We start from the raw sequence: 27,798 nt of genomic DNA, 5'->3' as shown, positions 1-27,798 counted from the left end.
CACTAGTCAAAAGAGTGAGAGAGAGACAAGATAGAGAGGCAGGGAAAGTGAGAATGATGAGAAAGAGGGAGGGAGACATAACAGTGGTTCAGCTGGATAGACACTTATCTGATAGGTTGGAGTTTAATATGCCAATAATGACCAGAATCAACAGGCTGAGCAAACCGAGGTTTGGCCTGGTTGCTTTTGCACTTTCTCTGCAATTCACATTTACCATTCCTCTCCAGTCACTTACGACAAATCACCTTCCCCAGTCTCCAAGAGTGGTTTTTGCCACCTGATATACTTTTGATATGCCCCGGTCACAGTCACTAACACAGGTCAAACTCAAAGGAAAACGCAGCTGGGACATTTCAATGTTCATGCAGCATAGGCCTACCGCTAGAATGTAATGTCTAGATGGGATACAGCTACGGCATTTTAGCTAACCTTAACCCTTTTCCTAACCTTAACCTAATTCTCCTAAACTGCTATATTAATTATCTTAACCTGCTGGTAAGTTCTTCTAACTCAATTTTTACAAAAGCTGTGTCCCTTCTAGACAAAACCCTCCTAGAGTGCATGTCCAATTAATTTAATTAAAAGTAGTATGCTAGTGTGGATGGATATTATAACAGAGCCCAGATTTTCTATGTGCCATTCTTCACCAGCATACTCTCATTAGCTAAAGGTTCATCATGGTTCTGGGGATCCAAAGGGGTGCACATTTTGTTCTTGACCTAGCACTCACACACCCAATTTAAAACAAAAGGCTTGATGATGAGTGGATAAGTTGAATCAAGTGGGTGAATGCTAGGGCAAAAACAAAAAGGTGCCTAGATTGAGAAACTAGGGCGAAGATTGAGAAACCCTGATCTAAAGGGCTGTCAAACAAAAAAACTCCCTCCTATTCTCACCTCAACAACCAGTCCATAGTTGACATATTTCTAAGCATGGGTTGTGCTGTTTCTTGAAGATTCCAATTACTGTGCATGAGAAGGCTTGATGGTCAGGTCTCTCTTGGGAGAGAGGTCTTCTGACACCAATGGCACTTTTTCATTCAATACAGGTTAAATAAGATTTTTTTTTAAACATTTTAGATGGGGCCAGAGTCATATAGCTATAAATATATATATATATCCATCTATGGCTCTTAACTGGGCTTAGCTGTGTCATTCTGACACAGTTCACTGACACAGGTTATATTCTGCAGCTGAGACACACAGCTTCAGTATTTATGTGCTTTTCACCACGAGTCTCTCATTCTACCAGCCTGCCCTCATCTAAGCAAGTTACAAATATGAAATTATTGAAGGATTGTGCAATTTCTCTTATTCCTGTAGAGTGCATTGGTAGGCAAGGCATGGGTCTCTATGGACTAAGAAGGGCCTGCGGCATGGATGTACTGAGATTTCTCCAGGCCTCCCTGAAGAAAGAAGTCTTCTGACCTCGATGGGACTAAATAACATTTAAGTCTGCGTCCCAAATGGCACCCTATTACCCTTATAGTGAACTACTTTTGACCAGTACTTTTGGCCAGTCCCACTGTAAAGGGAATGTGGTGCCATTTGGGACACAACGTAAATAGAATAGAAATTACTCAGATGTCTGTCAGACCCCCTCCACCGACCCCCTTACCTGTCCCGTCAGGGGTGGAGCGCACAAACGTGGGCAGCATCTTCACAGCAGCCGTAGGGTTGGAGTCACGGCCCAGCCCCTTATCCATCTCCCTACGGAACCTCTCAGACACGTCAATCAGGTTCTCGTCCGATAACCGCAGGTGGTACAAGAATTTATCCACCTTAAGAGGGAGAGAGAGAGGAAGAAAACAGAGTAAGATAAATATACAGTGCATTCGGAAGGTTTTCAGACCCAATTTTCCACATTTTGTTACGTTACATCCTTATTCTAAAATTGAATTAATGATTTTTCCCATCAATCTACACAAAATACCCCATAATGACGAAGCAAAAACAGGTTTAGACATTTTTGCAAATACTCAGTACTGTTCAAAATTTTGAGGTCATTTAGAAATGTCCTTGTTTTTGAAAGAAAAGCAAATTTTTTTGTCCATTAAAATAACATCAAATTGATCAAAAATAGTGTAGACATTGTTCATGTTGTAAATGACAATTGTAGATGGAAATGGCAGCTTTTTAATGGAATATCTACATAGGCGTACAGAGGACCATTATCAGCAACCATCACTCCTGTGTTCCAGTGAAATGTTGTGTTAGCTAATCCAAGTTTATAATTAAAAAAAAGGCAAATTGATCAATAGAAAACCCTTTTGCAATTACAGTTGAAGTAGGAAGTTTACATACGAGTTTTAATGACACCAACCAAAGTGTTTTTCAACCACTCCAGAGTTCCTCTGTCCAGTGTCTGTTATTTTTCCCATCTTAATCTTTTCTTTTTATTGGCCAGTCTGAGAAATGGCTTTTTCTTTGCAACTCTGCCTAGAAAGCCAGCATCCCGGAGTCGTCTCTTCACTGTTGACGTTGACTGGTGTTTTGCGGGTACCATTTAATGAAGCTGCCAGTTGAGGACTTGTGAGGCGTCTGTTTCTCAAACTAGACACGAATGTACTTGTCCTCTTGCTCAATGTCTACAGTACACTGTATTTCTGATCAATTTGATATTATTTTAAAAATGGACAAAAAAAAGGCTTTTCTTTCAAAAACAAGGACATTTCTAAGTGACCCCAAACTTTTGAACTTTAGTGAATAAAAAAATTTAAAAAATACCTTATTTACATAAGTATTCAGACCCTTTGAAAAGAGACTCAACATTTAGGTCAGGTGCATACTGTTTCCATTGATCATCCATGAGATGTTTCTAACTTTATTGGAGTCCACCTGCGGTAACTTCAATCGATTGAACATGATTTGGAAAGGCACACAGCTGTCTCTATAAGGTCCCACAGTTGACAGTGAATGTCAGAGCAAAAACCAAGCCATGAGGTCGAAGGAATTGTCAGTAGAGCTCCGAGACAGGATTGTGTTGAGGCACAGATCTGGGGAAGGGTACCAAAACATTTCTGCAGCATTGAAGGTCCCAAAGAACACAGTGGCCTCCATTATTCTTAAATGGAAGTAAACTCAGCAAAAAAAGAAAAGTCCTATCACTGTCAACTGCGTTTATTGTCAGCAAACTTAACATGTGTAAATATTTGTATGAACATAAAATTCAACAAATGAGACAAACTGAACAAATTCCACAGACATGTGACTAACAGAAATTGAATAATGTGTCCCTGAACAAGGGGGGAGGGGGTGGGGTCAAAATCAAAAGTAACAGCTGGTGGCCACACCAGATACTAAGTACTGCAGTGCATCTCCTCCTTGTGGACAGCAGCAGATTTGCCAGTTCTTACTGTGAGATGTTACCTCATTCTTCCACCATGACACCTGCAAGTTCCCAGACATTTATGGGGGGGGGGAGGGGTATGGCCCAGCCCTCACCCTCCGATCCATTAGGTCCCAGACGTGCTCAATGGGATTGAGATCCGGGCTCCTTGCTGGCCATGGCAGAACACTGACATCCCTGTCTTGCAGGAAATCACTCACGGAACAAGCAGTATGGCTTGTGGCATTGTCATGCTGTTGGGCCATATCAGGATGAGCCTGCAGGAAGGGTACCACGTGAGGGAGGAGAATGTCTTCCCTGTAATGCACAGCGTTGAGAATGCCTGCAATGACAACAAACTCAGTCCAATGATGCTGTGATACCACCCCAGACTATGACAGACCCTCCACCTCCAAATCGATCCCTCTCCAGAGTACAGACCTCGTTGTAACGCCCATTCCTTCGATGATAAACGCAATTCTGACAATCACCCCTGGTGAGACAAAACCGCAGCTCGTCAGTGAAGAGCACTTTTTGCCAGTCCTGTCTGGTCCAGCGACGGTGGTCCTGTCTGTGTCCATAGGTGACATTGTTGCCGGTGATGTCTGGTGAGGACCTGCCTTACAACAGGCCTTCAAGCCTTCAGTCCAGCCCCTCTCAGCTTTTGTGGACAGTCTGATGGAGGAATTGTGCATTCCTTGTATAACTTGGGACAGTTGTTGCTGCCATCGAGTACCTGTTCCGCAGGTGTGATGTTCGGATGTATCGTTCCTGTGCAGGTGTTGTTACACGTGGTCTGCCATCAGATGTCCGTCCTGTCTCCCTGTGGCGCTGTCTAAGGCATCTTACAGTACGGGCATTGCAATGTATTGCCCTGGCCACATCTGCAGTCCTCATGCCTCCTTGCAGCATGTCTAAGGCACGTTCACGTGCAGGGACTCTGGGCATCTTTCTTTTGGTCAGAGTCAGTAGAAAGGCCTCTTTAGTGTCCTAAGTTATCATAACTGTAACCTTAATTTCCTACCATCTGTAAGCTTTTAGTGTCTTAACGACCATTCCACAGGTGCATGTTCATTAATTGTTTATGGTTCGTTGAACAAGCATGGGAAACAGTGTTAAAACCCTTTACAATGAAGATCTGTGAAGTTCTTTGGATTTTTCCGAATTATCTTTGAAAGACAGGGTCGTGAAAAATGGATGTTTCTTTTTTTGCTGAGTTTAGTTTGGAACCGCCAAGACTCTTACTAGAGCTGGCCACTTGGCCAAACTGAGCAATCGGGGGAGGTGACCAAGAACCCGATGATCACTGACAGTGCTCCACAGTTCTCTGGTGATGTTTTTCAGCAGACTAGTCAGGGAGACTAGTCAGGATTCAGGGATATATGAACAGAGCAAAGTACAGAGAGATCCTTGATGAAAACCTGCTCCAGAGCACTCAGGACCTCATACTGAGGTGAAAGTTCACCTTCCAACAGGACAACAACCCTACCAACACCAAGCTGGGGTGGCTTCAGGACAAGTCTGTGAATGTCCTTGAGTTGCCCCAGCCAGAGCCCGGACTTGAACCCGATCGAACATCTCTGGAGAGACCTGAAAATAGCTGTGCAGTGATGCTCCCCATCCAACCTGAGAGCTTGAGAGGCTCTGCAGAGAAGAATGGGAGAAACTCCACAAATACTGGTGTGCCATGCCTGTAGCGTCATACCCAAGAAGACTCGAGGTTGTAATCGCTGCCAAAGGTGCTTCAACAAAGTACTGAGTAAAGGGTCTGAATACTTATGTAAATATGATATTTCAGTGTTAATACATTTGCAACATTTTTGAAAAACCTGTTTTTGTTTTGTGTGTAGATTGATGAGGGGGAAAAATAATGAATCCATTTTAGAATAAGGCTGTAACAACAAAATGTGGGTCTTAATACTTTCCGAATGCAATGTAACTGAAAGGTGGTAAAGGTATTTATCCACCTGACCTTAGGAAAGGGCAACAGAGAAAAAAAGATGCATTATTACAACAGGCCTTGTTCGAGACAGAAAGGCTAATAGGGCAGGAGCATGTTTCCTGTTCCTGTAGCGTGAGGCAGCTTGACGTACCAGTCTACCCCCTGGACACGACGTATTGATTCCTTATTGAATGTCTGACTTATAGCCTGACATGAGTAGTCAATGTTCATGAGGTTTACCGTGCAGTGACAATGGTTAGCTAATAGCTATACAAAGGAACCATCTGTTTGCTTACGTGGTTATAAGTGTGTCTCTATTTTGTTGCTTTCCCACTGAAGTTACATAGCGTTGTGTTCAATTAGCACAATTTGTGTGTGTGTGTGTGTGTGTGTCTGTCTGTCCGCATATATACTTGTGAGAACCAGAAGTCCTCACAAGATTAGTAAACCAAAGATAATTCTGAGAAGTGAGGACATTTTGCCAGTCCTCAAAGGGAAAAGGGCTATTTTAGGCTTAGGAGTTAGTGTTAGGTTTAAGGTTAAGGTTAAGGTTAAGGTTAAGGGATAATAGGATTTTGAATGGTAATCAATTGTTGGTTCCTAAACAGTCCTCATAAGTATAGTAAAACAAACATGTGTGTGCGAGTTAGAGCTGGGACGATAAATTGAAAATGATCGACAACGACCATACCGATGACTTATCACAGGCATTTTGCTGATATTGTGTATTATGATACAAGAAAAATGTGAAGTTTGAAATTAAATAAGTTTGCTCATTTGGGTTGTTAACCCTTTACACTCATGGGAATTGGCCTATATTGATAGGGCTTAATTCAAATGTTTCTTACAGATTAAATATGACAAGTATTTGCGTAACATTGGTAGCAATTGAAAAGGAACAGTTTAGAGAAAATGTTAAAATATATATTTGACCACAACAGTTCCCCTGAAAAGACTGAATCCAAACATTACAGTGTTGATTTTATTTTTACTGTACGTTGACGCATTTGTTGATAACGAAACCTGAAAACACCCTGGATACATTCAGTAACATGATACGAATATTCCTGGAAAATGTGGGGTAGGTGAAAAATAAGACAAACAAATTACAAGGTTTTAAGTGAGAGGACTAATTGGTGTCCCCAAGTGGCCACACACCTCTAAAGAATGCACAGTTCCTAAGCAATTTCAATGCACTTTTATGACTAAAGGACTATGAACTCTGCTGCACACCGCATCAAGTCATCTCTGACTTGAACTGTACACAAAATAACTGCACTATACTGCTAATCTCTCAACATTTAGAAATATTCATACTGATAGTGTACATTTGTACATCCACTGTATATGTGTATAGCTGCTCATTCTCATAGCTCTATGCTCACTCTACCTATTTCTATATAATGTATGTTTTTTAAACTCTGCTGTCTGTATTCTGTCTCTAAATGTTGTCGATCACAACCAACACCATATTACCTAGTCAAATTCTGAGTATGTGTAAATGTACTTGGCATATAAGGGTGATTCTGACTCAAAGAGTCATCAACCTTAAGGTACTTTTTTTTAACTATTCTAACTGGGCTGTTGAGGAACTAGAGCAAGCACACTTGTAGGTCATTTCATTTGGAGCACAACCCTGCATCACCGGCGTCACAAATTACTGTTGTTGTTCAAAAATCCCCCCAAAAAAATGTTGGGGGGGGAAAGCTTGTTCTATTGCCAACATGACTAGCTAAGTTATAAAATATGATCTTACAGTGTTCAGCTTTTACAAGGTAATTCAGATAAACAGATCATAAAAAGGAGTCTTGAGAGCATTCAGGTGGATGCGCATGGCCAAATCTTCACAACAAATAAACATAGGCTCCTTCTGTTCAGAACAACTCAGGGTATGATTCCATTTAATCTTGTAACTGTACATCAAACATAGTGATCATAAATGTTGAAGCTGTATATGACACAAGTTTTATGATTTCGAAATGTGAAGTGCACATTTGGACTCACAGGTGTTTGCCTAGCTTGTGTAACATCAAAGCCCTATTTATTATAATCCTCAACGGCTCATCTTTGAAAATACACTTCTTGTCGAGCGAGGTGTTCAAGTTCAGAGCGGCTGTCAGTCCAAACCCATACAGTGCTGTGAAGCGCAGAGCCTGACTTCATGTATAGCATGTTACTGTATGGCTACTTGTTCCAATTTAGGTGTGTATTAGTGTACAAATCGGGCAAATCACGATATGGTTTTTTGTTCATATCACCCACTTCTAGTGTGTGTAGCTATTAGGGTTGCAAAATGGTCGGAAACTTTCGGGTACATTTATTTTTTCAGAAAATGTTGTATGGGAAGTTAAGCCCGGGAATTTGTGGAATTTTGCTTAAATTCATCAAAAAAGGTTAGCTTGTAACAGTGAACCTTTGAAGGATACACATAAGCCAATTCTAGGTCTTGTGGCATATTTTGGTTAAATTATCCCCAATGCAATAGAATTGCAACCCTCTGCATACACAGTGCACTCCATCACATGTACAGCTGATTCTCAAGATCTTGCACACTAATGAGATGTTATTGAGCTCACACCACCACACTGTTTGAGCCAAGGACTACATGCTTTCTGGTAAGTTTTGATTACAATACTGGGTGGGGTGAATATATTTTATATGACATACACAATTCTTTGTTAACTAATAAATAGTAGCCTACAGCAAAGTGTGTTTAAATCATTTCTAACTTGTTAACAATTTCCGCTAGTTAGTTTTTGCTGCCGTGTGGGTTTTAGCTTGCTTGAGCCTGCTAACTGAGGACTGTTAATTCACCTGTTTCCATACAGGTTTCATTTAAAAGCATTTATCTTACAAAGGAGTTGTTTAATCTAACTGCTTAACTATTTATCTGAACGAACTTTATTTAACTCTCTGCAAACTGGAAACGATTTATCCGGAGGCTGCATTCATTGTAGCTGGGGATTTTAACAAGGCTAATCTGAAAACAAGACTCCCTGAATTTTATCAGCATATCGATTGCGCAACCAGGGGTGGAAAGACCCTGGATCATTGTTACTCTAACTTCCGCGACGCATATAAGGCCCTGCCCCGCCCCCCTTTCGGAAAAGCTGACCACGACTCCATTTTGTTGATCCCTGCCTACAGTCTGTCCAACGCTGGTCCGACCAAGCTGACTCCACACTCCAAGACTGCTTCCATCACGTGGACTGGGAGATGTTTCGTATTGCGTCAGATAACAACATTGACGAATACGCTGATTCGGTGTGCGAGTTCATTAGAACGTGCGTTGAAGATGTCGTTCCCATAGCAACGATTAAAACATTCCCTAACCAGAAACCGTGGATTGATGGCAGCATTCGTGTGGAACTGAAGGCGCGAACCACTGCTTTTAATCAGGGCAAAGTGTCTGGTGACATGACTGAATACAAACAGTGCAGCTATTCCCTCCGCAAGGCTATCAAACAAGCTAAGCGCCAGTACAGAGACAAAGTAGAATCTCAATTCAACGGCTCAGACACAAGAGGCATGTGGCAGGGTCTACAGTCAATCACGGACTACAGGAAGAAACCCAGCCCAGTCACGGACCGCGATGTCTTGCTCCCAGGCAGACTAAATAACTTTTTTGCCCGCTTTGAGGACAATACAGTGCCACCGACACGGCCTGCAACGAAAACATGCGGTCTCTCCTTCACTGCAGCCGAAGTGAGTAAGACATTTAGACGTGTTAACCCTCGCAAGGCTGCAGGCCCAGACGGCATCCCCAGCCGCGCCCTCAGAGCATGCGCAGACCAGCTGGCCGGTGTGTTTACGGACATATTCAATCAATCCCTATACCAGTCTGCTGTTCCCACATGCTTCAAGAGGGCCACCATTATTCCTGTTCCCAAGAAAGCTAAGGTAACTGAGCTAAACGACTACCGCCCCGTAGCACTCACATCCGTCATCATGAAGTGCTTTGAGAGACTAGTCAAGGACCATATCACCTCCACCCTACCAGACACCCTTGACCCACTCCAATTTGCTTACCGCCCAAATAGGTCGACAGACGATGCAATCTCAACCACACTGCACACTGACCTAACCCATCTGGACAAGAGGAATACCTATGTGAGAATGCTGTTCATCGACTACAGCTCGGCATTCAACACCATAGTACCCTCCAAGCTCGTCATCAAGCTCGAGACCCTGGGTCTCGACCCCGCCCTGTGCAACTGGGTACTGGACTTCCTGACGGGCCGCCCCCAGGTGGTGAGGGTAGGCAACAACATCTCCTCCCCGCTGATCCTCAACACTGGGGCCCCACAAGGGTGCGTTCTGAGCCCTCTCCTGTACTCCCTGTTCACCCACGACTGCGTGGCCATGCACGCCTCCAACTCAATCATCAAGTTTGCGGACAACACAACAGTGGTAGGCTTGATTACCAATAACGACGAGACGGCCTACAGGGAGGAGGTGAGGGCCCTCGGAGTGTGGTGTCAGGAACATAACCTCACACTCAACGTCAACAAAACTAAGGAGATGATTGTGGACTTCAGGAAACAGCAGAGGGAACACCCCCCCATCCACATCGATGGAACAGTAGTGGAGAGGGTAGCAAGTTTTAAGTTCCTCGGCATACACATCACAGACAAACTGAATTGGTCCACTCACACAGACAGCATCGTGAGGAAGGCGCAGCAGCGCCTCTTCAACCTCAGGAGGCTGAAGAAATTCGGCTTGTCACCAAAAGCACTCACAAACTTCTACAGATGCACAATCGAGAGCATCCTGGCGGGCTGTATCACCGCCTGGTATGGCAACTGCACCGCCCTCAACCGTAAGGCTCTCCAGAGGGTAGTGAGGTCTGCACAACGCATCACCGGGGGCAAACTACCTGCCCTCCAGGACACCTACACCACCCGATGCTACAGGAAGGCCATAAAGATCATCAAGGACATCAACCACCCGAGCCACTGCCTGTTCACCCCGCTGTCATCCAGAAGGCGAGGTCAGTACAGGTGCATCAAAGCTGGGACCGAGAGACTGAAAAACAGCTTCTATCTCAAGGCCATCAGACTGTTAAACAGCCACCACTAACATTGAGTGGCTACTGCCAACACACTGTCAATGACACTGACTCTACTCCAGCCACTTTAATCATGGGAATTGATGGTAAATGTAAATATATCACTAGCCACTTTAAACAATGCTACCTTATATAATGTTACTTACCCTACATTATTCATCTCATATGCATACGTAGATACTGTACTCTATATCATCGACTGCATCCTTATGTAATACATGTATCACTAGCCACTTCAACTACGCCACTTGGTTTACATACTCATCTCATATGTATATACTGTACTCGATATCATCTACTGTATCTTGCCTATGCTGCTCTGTACCATCACTCATTCATATATCCTTATGTACATATTCTTTATCCCCTTACACTGTGTATAAGACAGTAGTTTTTTTGGAATTGTTAGTTAGATTACTTGTTTGTTATTACTGCATTGTCGGAACTAGAAGCACAAGCATTTCGCTACACTCGCATTAACATCTGCTAACCATGTGTATGTGACAAATAAAACTTGATTTGATTTGATTTGTATATTTTTTTTTTTTTACTAATTGTTTTCTAATCTTTACAGGAAAATGCCACGGGCACTATCTGATGTTTGGAGACATTTCACTGCAGCTAATGTAGAAGGAAAAGCTATGTACATTTGCAAATAATGTGCCAAATCATGTGAAGAATGCAACAAAGATGCAGAATCATCTGGCCAAGTGCTTAAAGTTCCCTTAGCGCTCACAACAAGCAACCTCTGACAAAAGTCCCTCTACTTCTATTTGAGGTGAAAATGATGAATCAGACACCTTATCGACAGCAATAGCTCATGGTCCTCCTGGAATCAGAAGTTGTTTTGGCTCAATGGAGGAACGTAGTCAGAGAAATGCTGATGAATGTCTTACTCAAGCTGTGTATGCAACTCGTTCACCTCTGATTCTCACAGGCAATGTGTATTGGAAAAGATTTTTGACTGTTCTTCGCCCAGCATACACGCCTCCAACCAGACATGCTTTATCTACTCATTTCATGGATGCAGAGTTCAACAGAGTTCAAGTGAAGGTCAAGTAAATCATAGAGAAAGCAGACTGTATTGCAATCATCTCTGATGGGTGGTAGAATGTTCGTGGGCAAGGAATAATTAACTACATCATCTCCACCCCTCAACCAGTATTCTACAAGAGCAGACACAAGGGACAACAGACACACCGCTCTCTACATTGCAGATGAGCTGAAGGCAGTCATCATTGACCTTGGACCACAGAAGGTATTTGCACGGGTGACAGACAATGCTGTGAACATGAAGGCCACTTGGTCTAAAGTGGAGGAGTCCTACCCTCACATCACACCCATTGGCTGTGCTGCTCATGCATTGAATCTGCTCCTCAAGGACATCATGGCACTGACAACAATGGATACACTCTACAAGAGAGCCAAGGAAATGGTTTGTAATGTGAAGGGTCATAAAGTTATAGCAGCAATCTACCTCACCAAGCAAAGTGAGAAGAATAATAGCACCACACTGAAGCTGCCCAGCAACACCCGTTAGGGTGGTGTTGTCATCATGTTTGACAGTCTCCTGGAGGTGAAGAAGTCTCTCCAAGAAATAGCCATATCACAGTCTGCCGATATGGACAGCCCCATCAGGAGGTTCATCCTGGATGATTTATTTTGGGAGAGAGTGGTAAGCAGCCTGAAACTCCTGAAACCTATAGCAGTAGCCATTGCACAGATTGAAGGAGACAATGCCATCTTGATTGATGTTCAGACTCAGCTTGCAGATGTAAGAGAAGAAATCTGCACTGCCCTGCCCACGTCACTGTTGCTCCAAGCCGAGGAAACTGGAGTTCTGAAATACATCAAAAAGCGTGAAGACTTCTGCCTGAAGCCCAAACACGCCACAGCGTACATGTTGGACCCCAAGTATGCTGGCAAGAGAATCCTGTCTGGTGCAGAGATCAACAAGGCCTATGGTGTCATTACTACCATGTCTCGCAACCTTGGCCTGGATGAGGGCAAGGTTCTTGGCAGTCTGGCAAAGTACACTTCTTAGCAAGGGCTTTGGGATGGCGATGCAATATGGCAGTCGTGCCAACACGTCTCATCAGTCACCTGGTGGAAGGAATTTGTGGATATGAGGCTGTTTCCCCTGTTGCCTCCCTCATCCTCCAAATCCCACCAACATCAGCCGCCTCGGAGTGCAACTGGTCCTTGTTTGGGAACACACACACCGAAGCATGCAACAGGATGACAAATACAAGGGTTGAAAATTGGTGGCCGTCCGGGCCAATTTGAGGCTTTTTGAGCCTGACAACGAGCCATCCTCAACAGGGTTAGAAAGTGACAGTGAAGATGAGGCCTCAGAGTCTGATGTTCAAGAGGTGGACATTGAGGAGGTCCAGAGAGAATACATGGAAGCCTGAGAGGAAGACAACCAAAGCTTTAGTTTCTAGACTATCATTTTTCAGATGTATGTTGAAATGTTTTTGGGAGATGCAATGGATCATTGGGGATCATTCAATATTCCCTTTATTTTGTTGTTCAGTGAAATCATCCCATGTGAAGAGTCAACATTTAATTAAAGTTCAATTCGTAACTCAAGTTTTTATTTCTATTGGAAGGATTTAATCATTTGCAATTATGTCTACTTACGATAAACCTTTTACCTTGTGTTTCTGTCTCCATATGATGTGGTAAATATATCCAACGCAAAAAACATCTACATTTAAATGGTATTAATATTAATACCCATATATTCCCATTAATTCCCACCTCTGAATATTCCCCAAAATGTGCAACCCTAGTAGCTATGGTCCGGAGCCATTAGGGCCAGTGGGAGTACCATCTTGTCACCGCTAACAGGATACATCTGGCACTCATTATACTACAATCTACCCTGCTGAAATACCAACAGTAATCTGATATTTTTTAAATGTTTTATTTTATTTAACTAGGCAAGTCAGTTAAGAACAAATTCTTATTTATAATGACAGCCTACCCCGGCCAAACCCAGACGACGCTGGGCCCAGGGACGTCTTCCTGGGGGCTTGGAAATTGCCCCGGACCTCTCCGTCTGCCCCACCAAGTACCAGGACCTCTGGGAGGGGTTCAGTAAGGCCCGGGCCACTTCGCTTCCGCTGCACTCCAGGAAGGTCAAGCCTGAGGCGCTGGCTCAACGCTATAGTGCCGCGGCTATTACCCCAGAAGCAGAGACCTTTTCCCCCCCGCTCCAAGATCATTAGCCCCTCTGCTGTTTGTCCTCTGTTGCCCCATACCCTCCGTATTTTTCCTACCTTTTCTGTGAATTAGAATTAAAACCATGTCTGACTGCCCCTTGTCTCCTGTTTCCAGACTCACCCCTCTCCCTCGTCTCATCGACGGCTGACCGGCGTACATGGTGAGACGGCAGGAGATTCCAGTACCTGGTTGACTGGGAGGGTTATGGCCCGGAGGAGAGGTCCTGGGTCTCCACTAGGGACATCCTGGACCCAGGCCTCATCTCATCTCCAGCGCCGGCACCCCGCTCAACCAGGTACGTGCCCAGATAGGACACATGGTGCATCCCTGGGGGGGGGGGGGTACTGTCACACCATGTCCATGTCTCCACACCCTCAAGGTGTCACCCATCTTCCCCATTATCCCCTGTATATTTGTACCTGTGTTTTCTGTCTGTCTTTTGCCAGTTCACCTTGTTTGTTCAAGCCTACCAGCGTTTTGTCTCAGCTCCTGTTTTTCCCCTAGTCTCTCTTTTTCTCATCCTCCTGGTTTTTAACTTTTACTTGTCCTGACCCTGTACCCACCGTCCACTGCCTGTCTCTGACCCTGATCCTGCCTGCCATTCTGTACCTTTGTTCCACCTCTGGATTACCGACCTCTGCTTGACCTGACCCTGAGCCTGACTGCTGTCCTGTACCTTGGCCTCAGCTCTGGATTATCGACCCCTGCCTGCCATGACCTGTCGTTTGCCTGCCTCTGTGGTTACAATAAACATTGTTACTTCACATAGTCTGCACTTGGGTCTTACCTTGATTCCTCTAATAGGTTCAGATTGGTTCCACAGCCAAGGTGACATTACAGACAAGCAGTCATCACAGAGACTACACAATGGAATATCATGATATATGTTCTCTATCTTATTTAGATTTCCAGTTAGGTACATCGTCTCCAATAGGTCTAGGCCAATTTGTTTCTCGTCAATCATACCACGGTCAAACAAAGCCAAATCTGACTATTTCTGAAGGCCCTCTCTCTCAACTCCTTAAATTAACATTCTGTATCAAGCCTCCTTCCTCTGACAACATTTTATTGTACTGGAACACGAGTCACACTTCCCCAGGGCTAACTAAAACCACCCCCTGCTCTACTGGTTTGCTCCAACTCCAGGAACTAGCCTAGATGCCTCTGCTTAGCACCAGCCATATGTACTGGCAGCTGATGTCCTCCACGGGCACACCACAGTACTTTAAACAAATACAGAAAGTATTCAGACCACTTCCCTTTTCCACAATTTGTTAAGTTACAGCTTGATTCTAAAATAATTAAATAAATAACAATCTCATCAATTTACACAAAATAACCCACAATGACAAAACAGGTGAAAACAGGTTTAGAATTTTTTGCAAATATACATTTATTTTTAAAACACCTTATTTACATAAGTATTCAGACCCTTTGATATGAGAATCAAAATTGAGCTCAGGTGCATCCTGTTTCCATTGATAATCCTTGAGATATTTATACAACTTGATTGGAGTCCACAGGTAGTAAATTAAATTGATTGGACATGATTTGGAAAGGCAAACACCTGTCTATATAAAGTCCCACAGTTGACAAGTGCATGTCAGAGCCAAAAACCAAGCCATAAGGTCAAAGGAATTGTCCGTAGAGCTACAAGACAGGATTGTCTCGAGGCACAGATCTAGGCATTTCTGCAGCATCGAAGGTACTCAAGAACACAAGTAGTTTGGAACCACCAAGACTCTTCCTAGAGCTGGCTGCCCGGCCAAACGGAGCAATCGGGGGAGAAGGGCCTTGGTCAGGGAGGTCACCAAGAACCTGATGGTCACATGGACAGAGCTCCAGAGTTCCACTGTGGAGATGTGAGAATCTTCCAGAAGGACAACAATCTCTGCAGCACTCCACCAACCAGGCCTTTATGGTAGAGTGGCCAGACAGAAGCCACTCCTCAGTAAAAGGCACATGGCAGTCCTCTTGGAGTATCGACATAACCTGAAAGGCTGCTGAGCAAGGAAGAAGCCATTGCTCGAAAACCACCATAAAAAAAGAGAGACTACGGTTTGCAACTGCACATGGGGACAAAGATCGTACTTTTTGGAGAAATGTCCTCTGGTCTGATGAAAAAAAATAGAACTGTTTGGCCATAATGACCATCGTTATATTTGGAGGAAAAAGGGGGATGCTTGCAAGCCGAAGAACACCATCCCAACCGTGAAGCGCAGGGGTGGCAGCATCATGTTGTGGGGGTGCTTTGCTGAAGGATGGACTGGTGCACTTCACAAAATAGATGGCATCATGAGGAGGGAAAATAATGTGGGTATATTGAAGCAACATCTCAAGACATCAGTCAGGAAGTTAAAACTTCTTGGTGACAGGGGGGCAGTATTGAGTAGCTTGGATGAATAAGGTGCCCAAAGTAAACTGCCTGCTACTCTATGCATAGTATTAGTAGTATTGGATAGAAAATACTCTGAAGTTTCTAAAACCGTTTGAATGATGTCTGTGAGTATAACAGAACTCATATGGCAGGCGAAATCCCGAGAAGAATCCAACCAGGAAGTGGGAAATCTGAGGTTTGTAGGTTTTCAAAACATGGCCTATCGAATACCCAGTGTCTATGGGGTCATTTCTCACTTCCTAAGGCTTCCACTAGATGTCAACCGTCTTTAGAAACTTGTTTGAGGATTCTACTATAAAGGAGGGGCTCATGAAACCTGTATGAGTCAGTGGTCTGGCAGAATGCCTTGGTCTCATGACGCGCGCTCACGAGAGAGTTAGCTCTCATTCCATTGCTTTTCTACAGACATAGGAATTCTCCGGTTGGAACATTATTGAACATTTATGTTAAGAACATCCTAAAGATTGATTCTATAATTAGTTTGACAGGTTTCTACGGACTGTTATATAACTTTTGGAACTTTTCATCCGACATTCTGCTGGACCTGCACGCGCGTTTGGATTTGCTTACCAAACGCCCTAACAAAAGGATCTATTTCGACATAAATGCCAGACATTATCGAACAAATCAAGCATTTATTGTGGACCTGGGATTCCTGGGAGTGCATTCTGATGAAGACAATCAAAGGTAAGTGAATATTAATAATGATATTTTTGACTAATGTTGACTACACAAAATGGCGGATATCGCTTGGGCTTCTTTGTTGTCTGAACGTAAAGTTAAATCTGACACAGCGGTTGCATTGAGGAGAAGTTTCTCTCTAATTCCATGTATAATAGTCGTATCTTTATCAATGTTTATTATGAATATTTCTGTAATTTGACGGGGCTCTAAGCTAAATCATTGCATGTTTTAGAACTACTGAACGTAACGCGCCAATGTAAAATTCGATTTTTTTATATAAATATGCACTTTACCGAACAAAACATACATGTATTGTGTAACATGAAGTCCTATGAATGTCATCTGATGAAGATCAAAGGTTAGTGATTAATTTTATCTCTATTTGTGCTTTTTGTGACTCCTCTCTTTGGCTGGAAAAATGGCTGTGTTTATTCTGTGGCTTGGTGGTGATCTAACATAATCATTTGTGGTGCATTCGCTGTAAAGCATTTTTTAAATCAGACACTGTGGCTGGATTAACGAGAATGTTATCGATAAAATGGTACCTAATACTTGTATGTTTGAGAAATTTGATTTATGAGATTTATGGTTGTTTCGTATTTGGCGCCCTGCAATTTCATTGGCTCTAGGCGAGGGGTTGCGATGGAACGGGGTTCCCCCTTTCCCAAACAGGTTAAAGCTTGGTCCCAAATGGGTCTTCCAAATGGACAATGACCCCAAGTATACTTCCAAAGTAGTGCAAAATGGCTTAAGGACAACAAAGTCAAGGTATTGGAGTGGCCATCACAAAGCCATGACCTCATCCTATAGAAAATGTGTGAGATAAACTGAAAAAGCGTGTGCAAGCAAGGAGGCCTACAAACCTGACTCCGTTACACCTCTCTGTCAGGAGGAATGGACCAAATTTCCCCCAATTTATTGTGGGAAGCTTTTGGAAGGCTACTGTCACACCCTGGCCATTGAGAGGCTTTTTATTTTCTATTTTGGTTAGGCCAGGGTGTAACTAGGTTGGGCATTCTATGTTCTTTCTTCTATGTTTTTGTCTTTCTTTGTTTTTGGCCGGGTATGGTTCTCAATCAGGGACAGCTGTCTGTCGTTGTCTATGATTGAGAACCATACGTAGGTAGCTCTTGCCCACATGGGTTTTGTGGGTAGTTGTTTTCTGTTTCGTATCTGTACCAGACAGAACTGTTTCGGTTATTATTTTTGTAATTTTCGTATTTAGTGTTCAGTTGCTAATAAACTAATTATGAACATGTACCACGCTTCAACTTGGTCCTCACCTTCTTCTACCAACGGCCGTTACAGCTACCCAAAACGTTTGACCCAAGTTAAACAATTTAAAGGCAATGCTACCAAATACTAATTGAGTGTAAGTAAACTTCTGACCCACTGAATGTGATTAAAGAAATAAATCATTCTGACATTTAACTTTCTTCAAATAAAGTGGTGATCCTAACTGACCTAAAACAGGAACATTTTACGAGGATTAAGTTTCAGGAATTGAGCAAAACTGAGTTTAAATGTATTTGGCAAAGGTGTATGTACATTTCCGACTTCAACTGTAGATACTAGAGGTCGACCGATTCTGATTTTCCAACGCCGATACCGATTATTGGAGGACCAAAAAAGCCGATCCCGATTAAATCGGCCAATTTTTTTGTGTGATTTTTTGATGTAATAATGACAATTACAACAAACTGAATGAACACTTATTTTACCTTAATATAATACATCAATAAAATCAATTTAGCCTCAAGTAAATAATGAAACATGTTCAATTTGGTTTAAATAATGCAAAAACAAAGTGTTGGAGAAGAAAGTAAAAGTGCAATATGTGCTATGTAAGAAAGCTAACGTTTCAGTTCCTTGCTCAGAACATGAGAACATATGAAAGCTGGTGGTTCCTTTTAACATGAGTCTTCAATATTCCCAGGTAAGAAGTTTTAGGTTGTAGTTATTATAGGAATTATAGGACTATTTCCCTCTATACCCTTTGTATTTCATTAACCCTTAACTATTGGATGTTCTTATAGGCACTTTAGTATTGCCAGTGTAACAGTATAGCTTCCGTCCCTCTCCTCGCTCCTCCCTGGGCTCGAACCAGCAACACAACGACAACAGCCACCATCGAAGCAAGGTTACCCATGCAGAGCAAGGGGAACAATCACTAGAAGTCTCAGAGTGAGTGACGTTTGAAACTCTATTAGCGCGCGCTAACTAGCTAGCCATTTCACTTCAGTTACACCAGCCTCATCTCGGGAGTTGATAGGCTTGAAGTCATAAACAGCGCCATGCTTGACGCACAACGAAGAGCTGCTGGCAAAACACACGATAGTCCTGTTTGAATGAATGTTTACGCGCCTGCTTCTGCCTGCCACCGCTCAGTCAGATACTTAGATACTTGTACACAGGACATGCTAGATAATATCTAGTAATATCATCAACCATGTGTAGTTAACTAGTGATTATGATTGATTGTTTTTTATAAGATAAGTTTAATGCTAGCTAGCAACTTACCTTGGCTTACTGCATTCGCGTAACAGGCAGTCTCCTTGTGGAGATCAACGAGAGAGAGGCAGGTCGTTATTGCGTTGGACTAGTTAGCTGTAAGGTTGCAAGATTGGATCCCCCGAGCTGACAAGGTGAAAATCTGTCGTTCTGCCCCTGAACGAGGCAGTTAACCCACCGTTCCTAGGCCATCATTGAAAATAACAATGTGTTCTTAACTGACTTGGCTCATTAAATGAAGGTGTAAAAACACAGATTTCCGATTGTTATGAAAACTTGAAATCGGCCCTAATTAATCGGTCAACCTCTAGTAGATACTTTTGTGCCTATTCCCTCCAGAATCTTCACAAGGTCTTTTGCTGTTCTGGGATTGATTTGCACTTTTCGCACCAAAGTACGTTCATCTCTAGGAGACAGAACGCCTCTCCTTCCTGAGCGGTATGACGGCTGCGTGGTCCCATGGTGTTTATACTTGCGTACTCTTGTTTGTACAGATGAACATGGTACCTTCAGGCGTTTGGAAATTGCTTCCAAGGATGAACCAGACACGTGGAGGTCTACAATTTTTTTTCTGAGGTCTTGGCTGATTTCTTTTGATTTTCCCATGATGTCAAGCAAAGAGGCACTAAGTTTGAAGGTAGGCCTTAAAATACACCCATGGGTACACCTCCAATTGACTCGAATTATGTCAATTAGCCTATCAGAAGCTTCTAAATCATTTTCATTTTCTGGAATTTTCTAAGCTGTTTAAAGGTACAGTCAACTTAGTGTATGTAAACTTCTGACCCACTGGAATTGTGATACAGTGAATTATAAGTGAAATAATCTGTCTGTAAACAATTGTTGGAAAAATTACTTGTGTCATGCACAAAGTAGATGTCCTAACCGACTTGCCAAAACTATGGTTTGTTAACAAGAAATTAGTGGAGTGGTTGAAAAACTAGTTTTAATGACTCCAACCTAAGTGTATGTAAACTTCCGACTTCAACTCTATATATCCCAACCAGAAGCCATGGGTCATTTTTCACTTCCTAAGCCTTCCACTAGATGTCAACAGTCTTTAGAACCTTGTTTGAGGCTTCTACTGTGAGGAGGAGAGAATGAGAGCTGTTTAAACCAGAAGTCTGGCAGAGTGCCATGAGCTGATCACATGCGTGGCCGTGAGAGGTAGCTGCATTCCATTGCATTTCTAAAGACAAAGGAATTCTCCGGTTGGAACAATATTGAAGATTTATGATAAAAACATCCTAAAAATGTATTCTATACATCATTTGACATGTTTCTACGAACTGTAATATAACTTTTGTGACATTTCGTCTGAACAAGTGATCGCACGATATACATTTGGATTACTGGGCTAAACGCGCAAACAAAAAGGAGATATTTGGACATAAATAATGGACTTTATCGAACAAAATAAACAGTTATTGTGGAACTTGGATTCCTGGGAGTGCATTCGGATCAAGATCATCAAAGGTAAGTGAATATTAATAATGCTATTTCTGACTTTTCTGACACCTCTCCTTTGGAAAATGGCTGGATGTTTTTCTGTGACTAGCGCTGACCTAACATAATCGCAAGGTGTGCTTTCGCCGTAAAGTATTTTTGAAATCTGACACAGCGGTTGCATTAAGGAGAAGTTTGTCTATATTTCCATGATTAACACTTGTATCTTTTATCAATGTTTATTATGAGTATTTCTGTAATTTGATGTGGCTCTCTGCACTTTCACTGGATGTTTGTTTGAGACAATGCATTTCTGATCATAACACACCAATTTCAAATTAGGTTTTTGGACATAAAGATTACCTTTATCGAACAAAACAGACATTTATTGTGTAACATGAAGTCCTGTGAGTGCCATCTGATGAAGATCAAAGGTTAGTGATTAATTTAATCGCTATTTCTGATTTGTGAGCCCTCTCCTTGGCTGGAAAATGGCTGTATGGTTTTCTGTGACTAGGTACTGACCTAACATAATCGTTTGGTGTGCTTTCGCCGCAAAGCCTATTTGAAATTGAACACTGTGGCTGGATTTACAAGAAGTTCATCTTTAAAATGGTGTAAAATACCTGTATGTTTGAGGAATTTTAATTATGGGATTTCTGTTGTTTTGAGTTTGGCGCCATGCAATTTCACTGGCTGTTGGCGAGGTGGGATGCTACCATCCCACATATCCCAGAGAGGTTAAACAGGTCAACATTCACAAAGCCGCAGGGTCAGATCGATTACCAGGACGTGTACTCAAAGCATGCGCGGACCAACTGGCAAGAGTCTTCACTGGCATTTTCAATATCTCCCTGACAGAGTCTGTAATACCTACATGTTTCAAGCAGACAACCATAGTCCCTGTGCCCAAGGATGTGAGGGTAACCTGCCTAAATAATTACCGCCCCGTAGCACTCACGTCGGTAGCCATGAAGTGCTTTGAAAGGCTGGTCATGGCTCACATCAACAGCATCCTCCCGGATACTCTAGAACCACTCCAAATCGCATACTGCCTCAACAGATCCTAAGATGACGCAATCTCAATCGCACTTTGTGACCCTGGAACTAAATACCTCCCTCTGCAACTGGATGCAACTGGATCCTGGACTTCCTGACGGGCCACCCCCAGGTGGTAAGGGTAGGCAACAACACGTCTGCCACGCTGATCCTCAACACTAGGGCCCCTCAAGGGTGTGTACTTAGTCCCCTCCTGTACTACCTGTTCACCCACGACCGCGTGGCAAAACGACTCCAACACCATCAAGTTTGCTGACGACACAACAGGGGTAGGCCTGATCACCGACAACGATGAGACGGCTACAGGGAGGAGGTTAGAGAACTGGCAGTGTGGTGCCAGGACAACAACCACTCCCTCAATGTGAGCAAGACAAAGGAGCTGATCATTGACTACAGGAAAAGGCAGGCCGAACAGGCCCCCATTAACATCAATGGCGCTGTAGTGGAGCGGGTCGAGAGTTTCAAGTTTCTTGGTGTCCACATCACCAACAAACTATCATGGTCCAAACACACCAAGACAGTTGTGAAGAGGGCACAACACCTTTTCCCCCTCATGATATTGAAAAGATTTTGCATGGGTCCCCAGATCCTCAAAAAGTTCTACAGCTGCACAATCGAGAGCATCCTGACCGGTTGCATCACCAACTGGTATGGCAACTGCACAGCATCTGACCGTAAGGCACTACAGAGGGTAGTGCGTACGGCCCAGTACATCACTGGGACCAAGCTTCCTGGAATCCTGGACCTATATAATAGGTGGTGTCAAAGAAAAGTCCATAAAATTGTCAGAGACTCCAGTCACCCAAGTCATAGACTGTTTTCTCTGCTACCGCACAGGAAGTGGTACCACTGGAAACCCCCCCCCCCCCCTCCATTTGTTTTGTACACTGCTTCTACTCGCTGTTTATTATCTATGTATAGTCACGTCACCCCTACTTACAAGTACAAATCACCTCTAACCTGTACACTCGCACACTGACTCTGTACCGGTACCTCCTGTATATAGCCTCGTTATTGTGTTACTTTTTTCTTTCTTTTTTAAAAACTTTAGTTTATTTGGTAAATATTTTCTTAACTCTTCTTGAACTGCACTGTTTGTTAAGGGCTTGTAAGTAATCATTTCATGGTAAGGTCTACACTTGTTGTATTCGGCGCATGTGACAAATACAGTTTGATTTGATTTGAATGCCAAGCGTCCCATCTGTAGATAACCTGTCTCTATCCCTAAGGTGAAGCATGGTGGTGGCACCATCATGCTGTGGGGATTTTTTTCCAGCAGCAAGGACTGGGAGACTAGTCAGGATTTAGGGAAAGATGAATGGAGCAAAGTACAGAAAGATACTTCATGAAAATCTGCCCTGAGCGCTAAGGACCTCAGACTGGGGTGAAGGTTCACCTTCCAACATGACAATGACCATAAGCACACAGCCAAGACAATGCAGGAGTGGCTTTGGGACAAGTATGTGAATGTCCTAGAGTAGCCCAGCCAGAGCCCGGTCGAACATCTCTGGAGAGACCTGAAGATTGTATTGCTGTATAGCGACGCTCCCCATCAAACCTGAGAGCTCGAGAGGATCTGCAGAGAAGAATGGGAGAAACTCCCCAAAAACAGGTGTGCCAAGCTTGTAGCGTCATACCCAAGAAGACTTGAGGCTATAATCATTGCCAAAGGTGCTTCAACAAGGAACTGAGTAAAGGGTCTGAACACTTATGTCTAAAAATATGTTTTCGCTTTGTCATTATGAGGTACTGTGTGTAGATTGATTAGGGAAAACAACTATAAGATCCATATTAGAATAAGGCTGTAATGTAACAAAACGTGGAAAAAGTCAAGGGGTCTGAATACTTTCCGAATGTACTGTATCTATTACACTGACAGGACACAATGTTCCAGCAGCAATCTGGAACAAACTGACGATACAGCATTCAAATTTGAAACTGGAGATTGCAAAATCTCACGAGTGAGAGAGTTGAGCAGGACGGAGAGTTGAGACACCAAAAGGGGTATGTGACTTTTTACACTAGACTGCAGTAGGGAATCATATTGTCATGGCGTAAATCAGAAGTAGGATAAAGCCTAAAGAGAAAATCTCGGAATGGTGAGAAGCACAAATGTAGGAAAGCCAGTGACGGAGAGGCAGGCAGGAGAAGTAGCCTGTGGGCTGTCCAAAATTGTACATTTTATTGACCTAAGTTGGAGCTGTGAAATGTCAATAAAGTTAGAGGCTAGTAGTGCACAGTTTGTGGCTGGCCGAACCTAACAGGCTTATTAGCAAGTTAAACACAGCTGGCGAGCAGAGCCTATACTATGAATGTAATTTGAGGAGTTAGCTAGGTAACTTGGTCAACTGAGTTCAACTCGGGATAACCGGTACCACAAAAGTGGCTCACCTTTAAGCTAGGCAAAATTTTACGGCAACAAATCATTCAGAACTAACTTGCAGTGACTGATGACAAAGGGGCTATCTTATCGTAGTGACATCAGGCCTGGATAGAAGCAGTCTACCATCTTCAGAATAGGATAATTGGTTTGACTCGAAATAATAGAAAAATAAATAACACTGTTTGCTCCATCCATCATAAAGTTGTGATTGGGAATAGCCTATGCCCAGGCTATAAACTTTCATTCTTCTTTTTTTTGAAAGCCATAACTTTAGGACAACACCTTCGTAGGCTAGAATACATTACATGGCCAAAAGTATTAGGACACTGCTCGTCGAACATCTCATTCCAAAATCGTGGGCATTAAAATGGAATTGTTCCCCCCTTTGCTGCTATAACAGCCTCCACTCTTCTAGGAAGGCTTTACACTAAATGTTGGAACATTGCTGCAGGGCCTTGCTTCCAACCTCACTAAGAGCATTAGTGAGGTTGGGCACTGATGTTGGCAGATACGTCCTGGCTCGCAGTTGATGTTCCAATTCATCCCAAAGGTGTTCGGTGGGGTTGAGGTCAGGGTTCTGTGCAGGCCAGTCAAGTCCTTCCACACCAATCTCAACAAACCATTTCTGTATGCACCTCGCTTTGTGCACAGAGGCCTCGTCATGCTGAAACAGTAAAGGGCCTTCCCGAAACTGTTGCCACAAAGTTGGAAGCACAGAATTGTCTAGAATGTCATTGTATGCTGTAGCGTTAAGATTGTCCTTCACTGGAACTAAGGAGCCTAGCCTGAACCATGAAAAAACAGCCCCAGACCATTATTCCTCCTCCACTAAACTTTACAGTTGCCACTACTTTGGGGCAGGTAGCGTTCTCCTAGCATCCGCCAAACCCAGATTCGTCCGTTGGACACCCAGAGGGTGAAACGTGATTCATCACTTCAGATAATATGTTTCCACTGCTCCAGAGTCCAATGGAGGCGAGCTATACACCATTCCATCAGACGCTTGGCATTGCGCATGATGACCTTAGGCTTGTGTTCCGGCTGCTCGGCCATGGAAACCCATTTCATGAAGCTCCCAACTAACAGTTATTGTGCTGATGTTGCTTCCAGAGGCAGTTTGGAACTTGGTAGTGAGTGTTGCAAGCGAGGACAGATGATTTTTACAAGCAACTTGCTTCAGCACTCGACGGTCCCGTTCTGTGAGCTTGTTCGGCCTACCACTTTGTGGCTGAGCCGTTGTTGCTCCTAGACGTTTCCACTTCACAATAACAGCACTTACAGTTGGCAGCTCTAGCAGGGCAGAAATTTGCAAACTGACTTGTTGGAAAGGTGACATCCTATGACAGTGCCATGTTGAAAGTCACTGAGCTCTTCAGTAAGGCCATTCTACTGCCAATGTCTTCTATGAAGATTGCATGGCTGTTTGCTCGATTTTATACACCTGTCAGCAACGGGTATTTGTATTTATTAAGGATCCCCATTAGCTGTTGCCAAAGCAGAAGCTACTCTTCCTGGGGTCCAGCGACATTAAGGTGGTGTGGCTGAAATAGCTTTCGTATATATAGTGCATGCCCTGCTCCTTCCCTGACTTTATTGTCAATGTCAGAATTTTGAAATCACAAACAGAAAAGTATTTAGAGCCTTTTTACCAATTTTTTTCACACCTATTACTAACTTAACCTGCCAAGACAATGTGCTGTAGGATGTTGGTACCTAGCCAGGCACTAATGCGTCTCTCTCTCCTCACTGAATGAATGACAAATGGTTGATAATTGTGCACCTTACTTCACAATTAAAATTGGAATTATGCCTAACTGAATGATAAGTAGGGTGAAGAAGTTGATTTAATTTAGAAAGACAAACGTGTAATGATGAGTTTGTGTTATGCCTATTTACCAGAAGCAAATAATTTGACCTCGGGCCTTGCGGGTTCATACAATTCTCTTGTACGTTTTACTTTGTAAAAAGAAGCTGCTATGGGACTGTTTTAATTACTATAACTCTATTACTAATAAAATGTACTGTCAGGGAAACAAAAACATGCTACATGTTGAAGTAGGACTTTAGAATAACGCAAAACATATCCTTGACTGCATCCAAGTTGATGAGCGGGAAACACACGATGCAACTCAGCCGGCACGCCCGGCCCCTCGAAATTACACCTAAACTACAGTACTAGTCAAAAGTTTGGACACATTGTAGAATAATAGTGAACACATCAAAACTATGAAATAACACATATGGAATCATGTACTAACCAAAAAAAGTGATAAACAAATCAAAATATATTTTATATTTGTCCTGATAGCTTCTGGTGTGTATGAACAATATCAACATGCGCGCAATGCCGCACGCAGACTAACGCGCGTCCCGGTCTCGTCAGCATGTTAACCTCTCAATACTTTTCCGCATCCAATGTCATTCAACCATCCCTGATTAACGTACACAGGTAGCCTACATAAACCTTTAAGTAATGGTTTGGCAATCAGATGAAAACAACATGATTGGTTGTGTTCACGCCACATTAAAAGGTAGGCTAATACATTTGAACGTTAAAAGGACAAATCTTTACTATTTGGCCCATAGATATCCTATTAAATTCATATGGATTTTGTATGATTAAGCGGCCACATAAGAGGTCCCCATATCTGTAAGAAATTAAATCTACTTTCACCCCTGCATAACATAGTCAAACACGAGTTACATGTTTAACTAGCAATCCATAGACCAGGCCAACAGCTTTAACAGGCATTGTGCCGACGCTAGAAGATGCGCGCTTGTTGCATATCTGATAACAAATCAGTAAAAGTCCATATTTGGGTATAGCTCGCAAATCGCCAGTCTTCAAAATTAATGTATGTAGCTAGTGTTGATAGACATGGATGTGGTGCAATTTTGACGGAAAATAAAACTAGCTACCACTGCTAAGAGTAAATTCAACTGAATAGTGAATGGCTCGAGGAGGCTGGCTTGATGTTCCACTGACCCTGCAATGCCAACATGATCAGAGACGTCACGTGGCGTACCTTCTAGTAACTTAGCTTCTTCAAAATAGCAAAAATACATGTTTCTAACCAGTAGCCACTTACTTGTTGAACCTTGTCATGGTGGAGCTCCGTGAAGTAGTATGCCAGAAGATGAGAGGCTATCATCGTCGTTATGAATGTCCTTCTCCTCTACCACTTAACTAGCTAACTATGTTAATTTAATTATTTCCTAATTGCGGGCTTGTTCGTTAAACATTCGGCAACTAGTCATAACATTGAACAGAATCTGCCTTCGTAATAACACTTTTAGCTACTACGACTTTATAGAGATGTAGACTACAGAAGTCACATACTTCAAACAAGTCATTCGCGAATAACGAGTATTCTTACGGTTATTGCAGGCACGAGGAAGGTGTGGCTTATGTCGTGTCGCCGTCTAATGAAAAGCAAATGATGATATACTCGAATAGTTTATGAATGGATTTGATAGCCTACCTATAATCAAATCTTCTCACAATTATTACAACATAGCATTAAATATTATGATTGAATTAACTCTCAAAGCAACTTTTAATTACTTTGATATATAGTGTATCTTATTGATAGAGATACAACTCCATAATCTTATTTCTGTAAAACAACACTGACCTTGGTTACTGGTATTATGTCAACGTGAGAACACAACATAATGATTTGATTATCTCTCAGAGCAACTTTTAATTACTTTTTAAAATAAAATAGTGTATCTCATAGAGCTATAACAGT

At 42.8% G+C, this 27,798-nt stretch overlaps 1 protein-coding gene across 1 annotated transcript in view; it reads right to left on the bottom strand.

Annotated features, from left to right (window-relative positions):
- Window positions 1-27,432, bottom strand: part of LOC109896080 (hexokinase-2-like) — a 94,071-nt gene extending 66,639 nt beyond the window's left edge. Inside the window, exons 1-2 of the mRNA XM_020490307.2 lie at window positions 27,136-27,432; window positions 1,618-1,780 (exon numbers count right to left, since the gene is read on the bottom strand). Of these exons, the coding sequence (XP_020345896.1) occupies window positions 1,618-1,780; window positions 27,136-27,198 (226 nt within the window). The 5' untranslated portion in view covers window positions 27,199-27,432. The remainder of the gene's footprint in view (window positions 1-1,617; window positions 1,781-27,135) is intronic.
- Between the last annotated feature and the right edge of the window lie 366 nt (window positions 27,433-27,798).

Source organism: Oncorhynchus kisutch, linkage group LG8 (genome assembly GCF_002021735.2).
Source record: "Oncorhynchus kisutch isolate 150728-3 linkage group LG8, Okis_V2, whole genome shotgun sequence".
NCBI classification, from domain to species: domain Eukaryota; kingdom Metazoa; phylum Chordata; class Actinopteri; order Salmoniformes; family Salmonidae; genus Oncorhynchus; species Oncorhynchus kisutch.
This window is presented reverse-complemented; position numbering and strand designations above follow the sequence as displayed.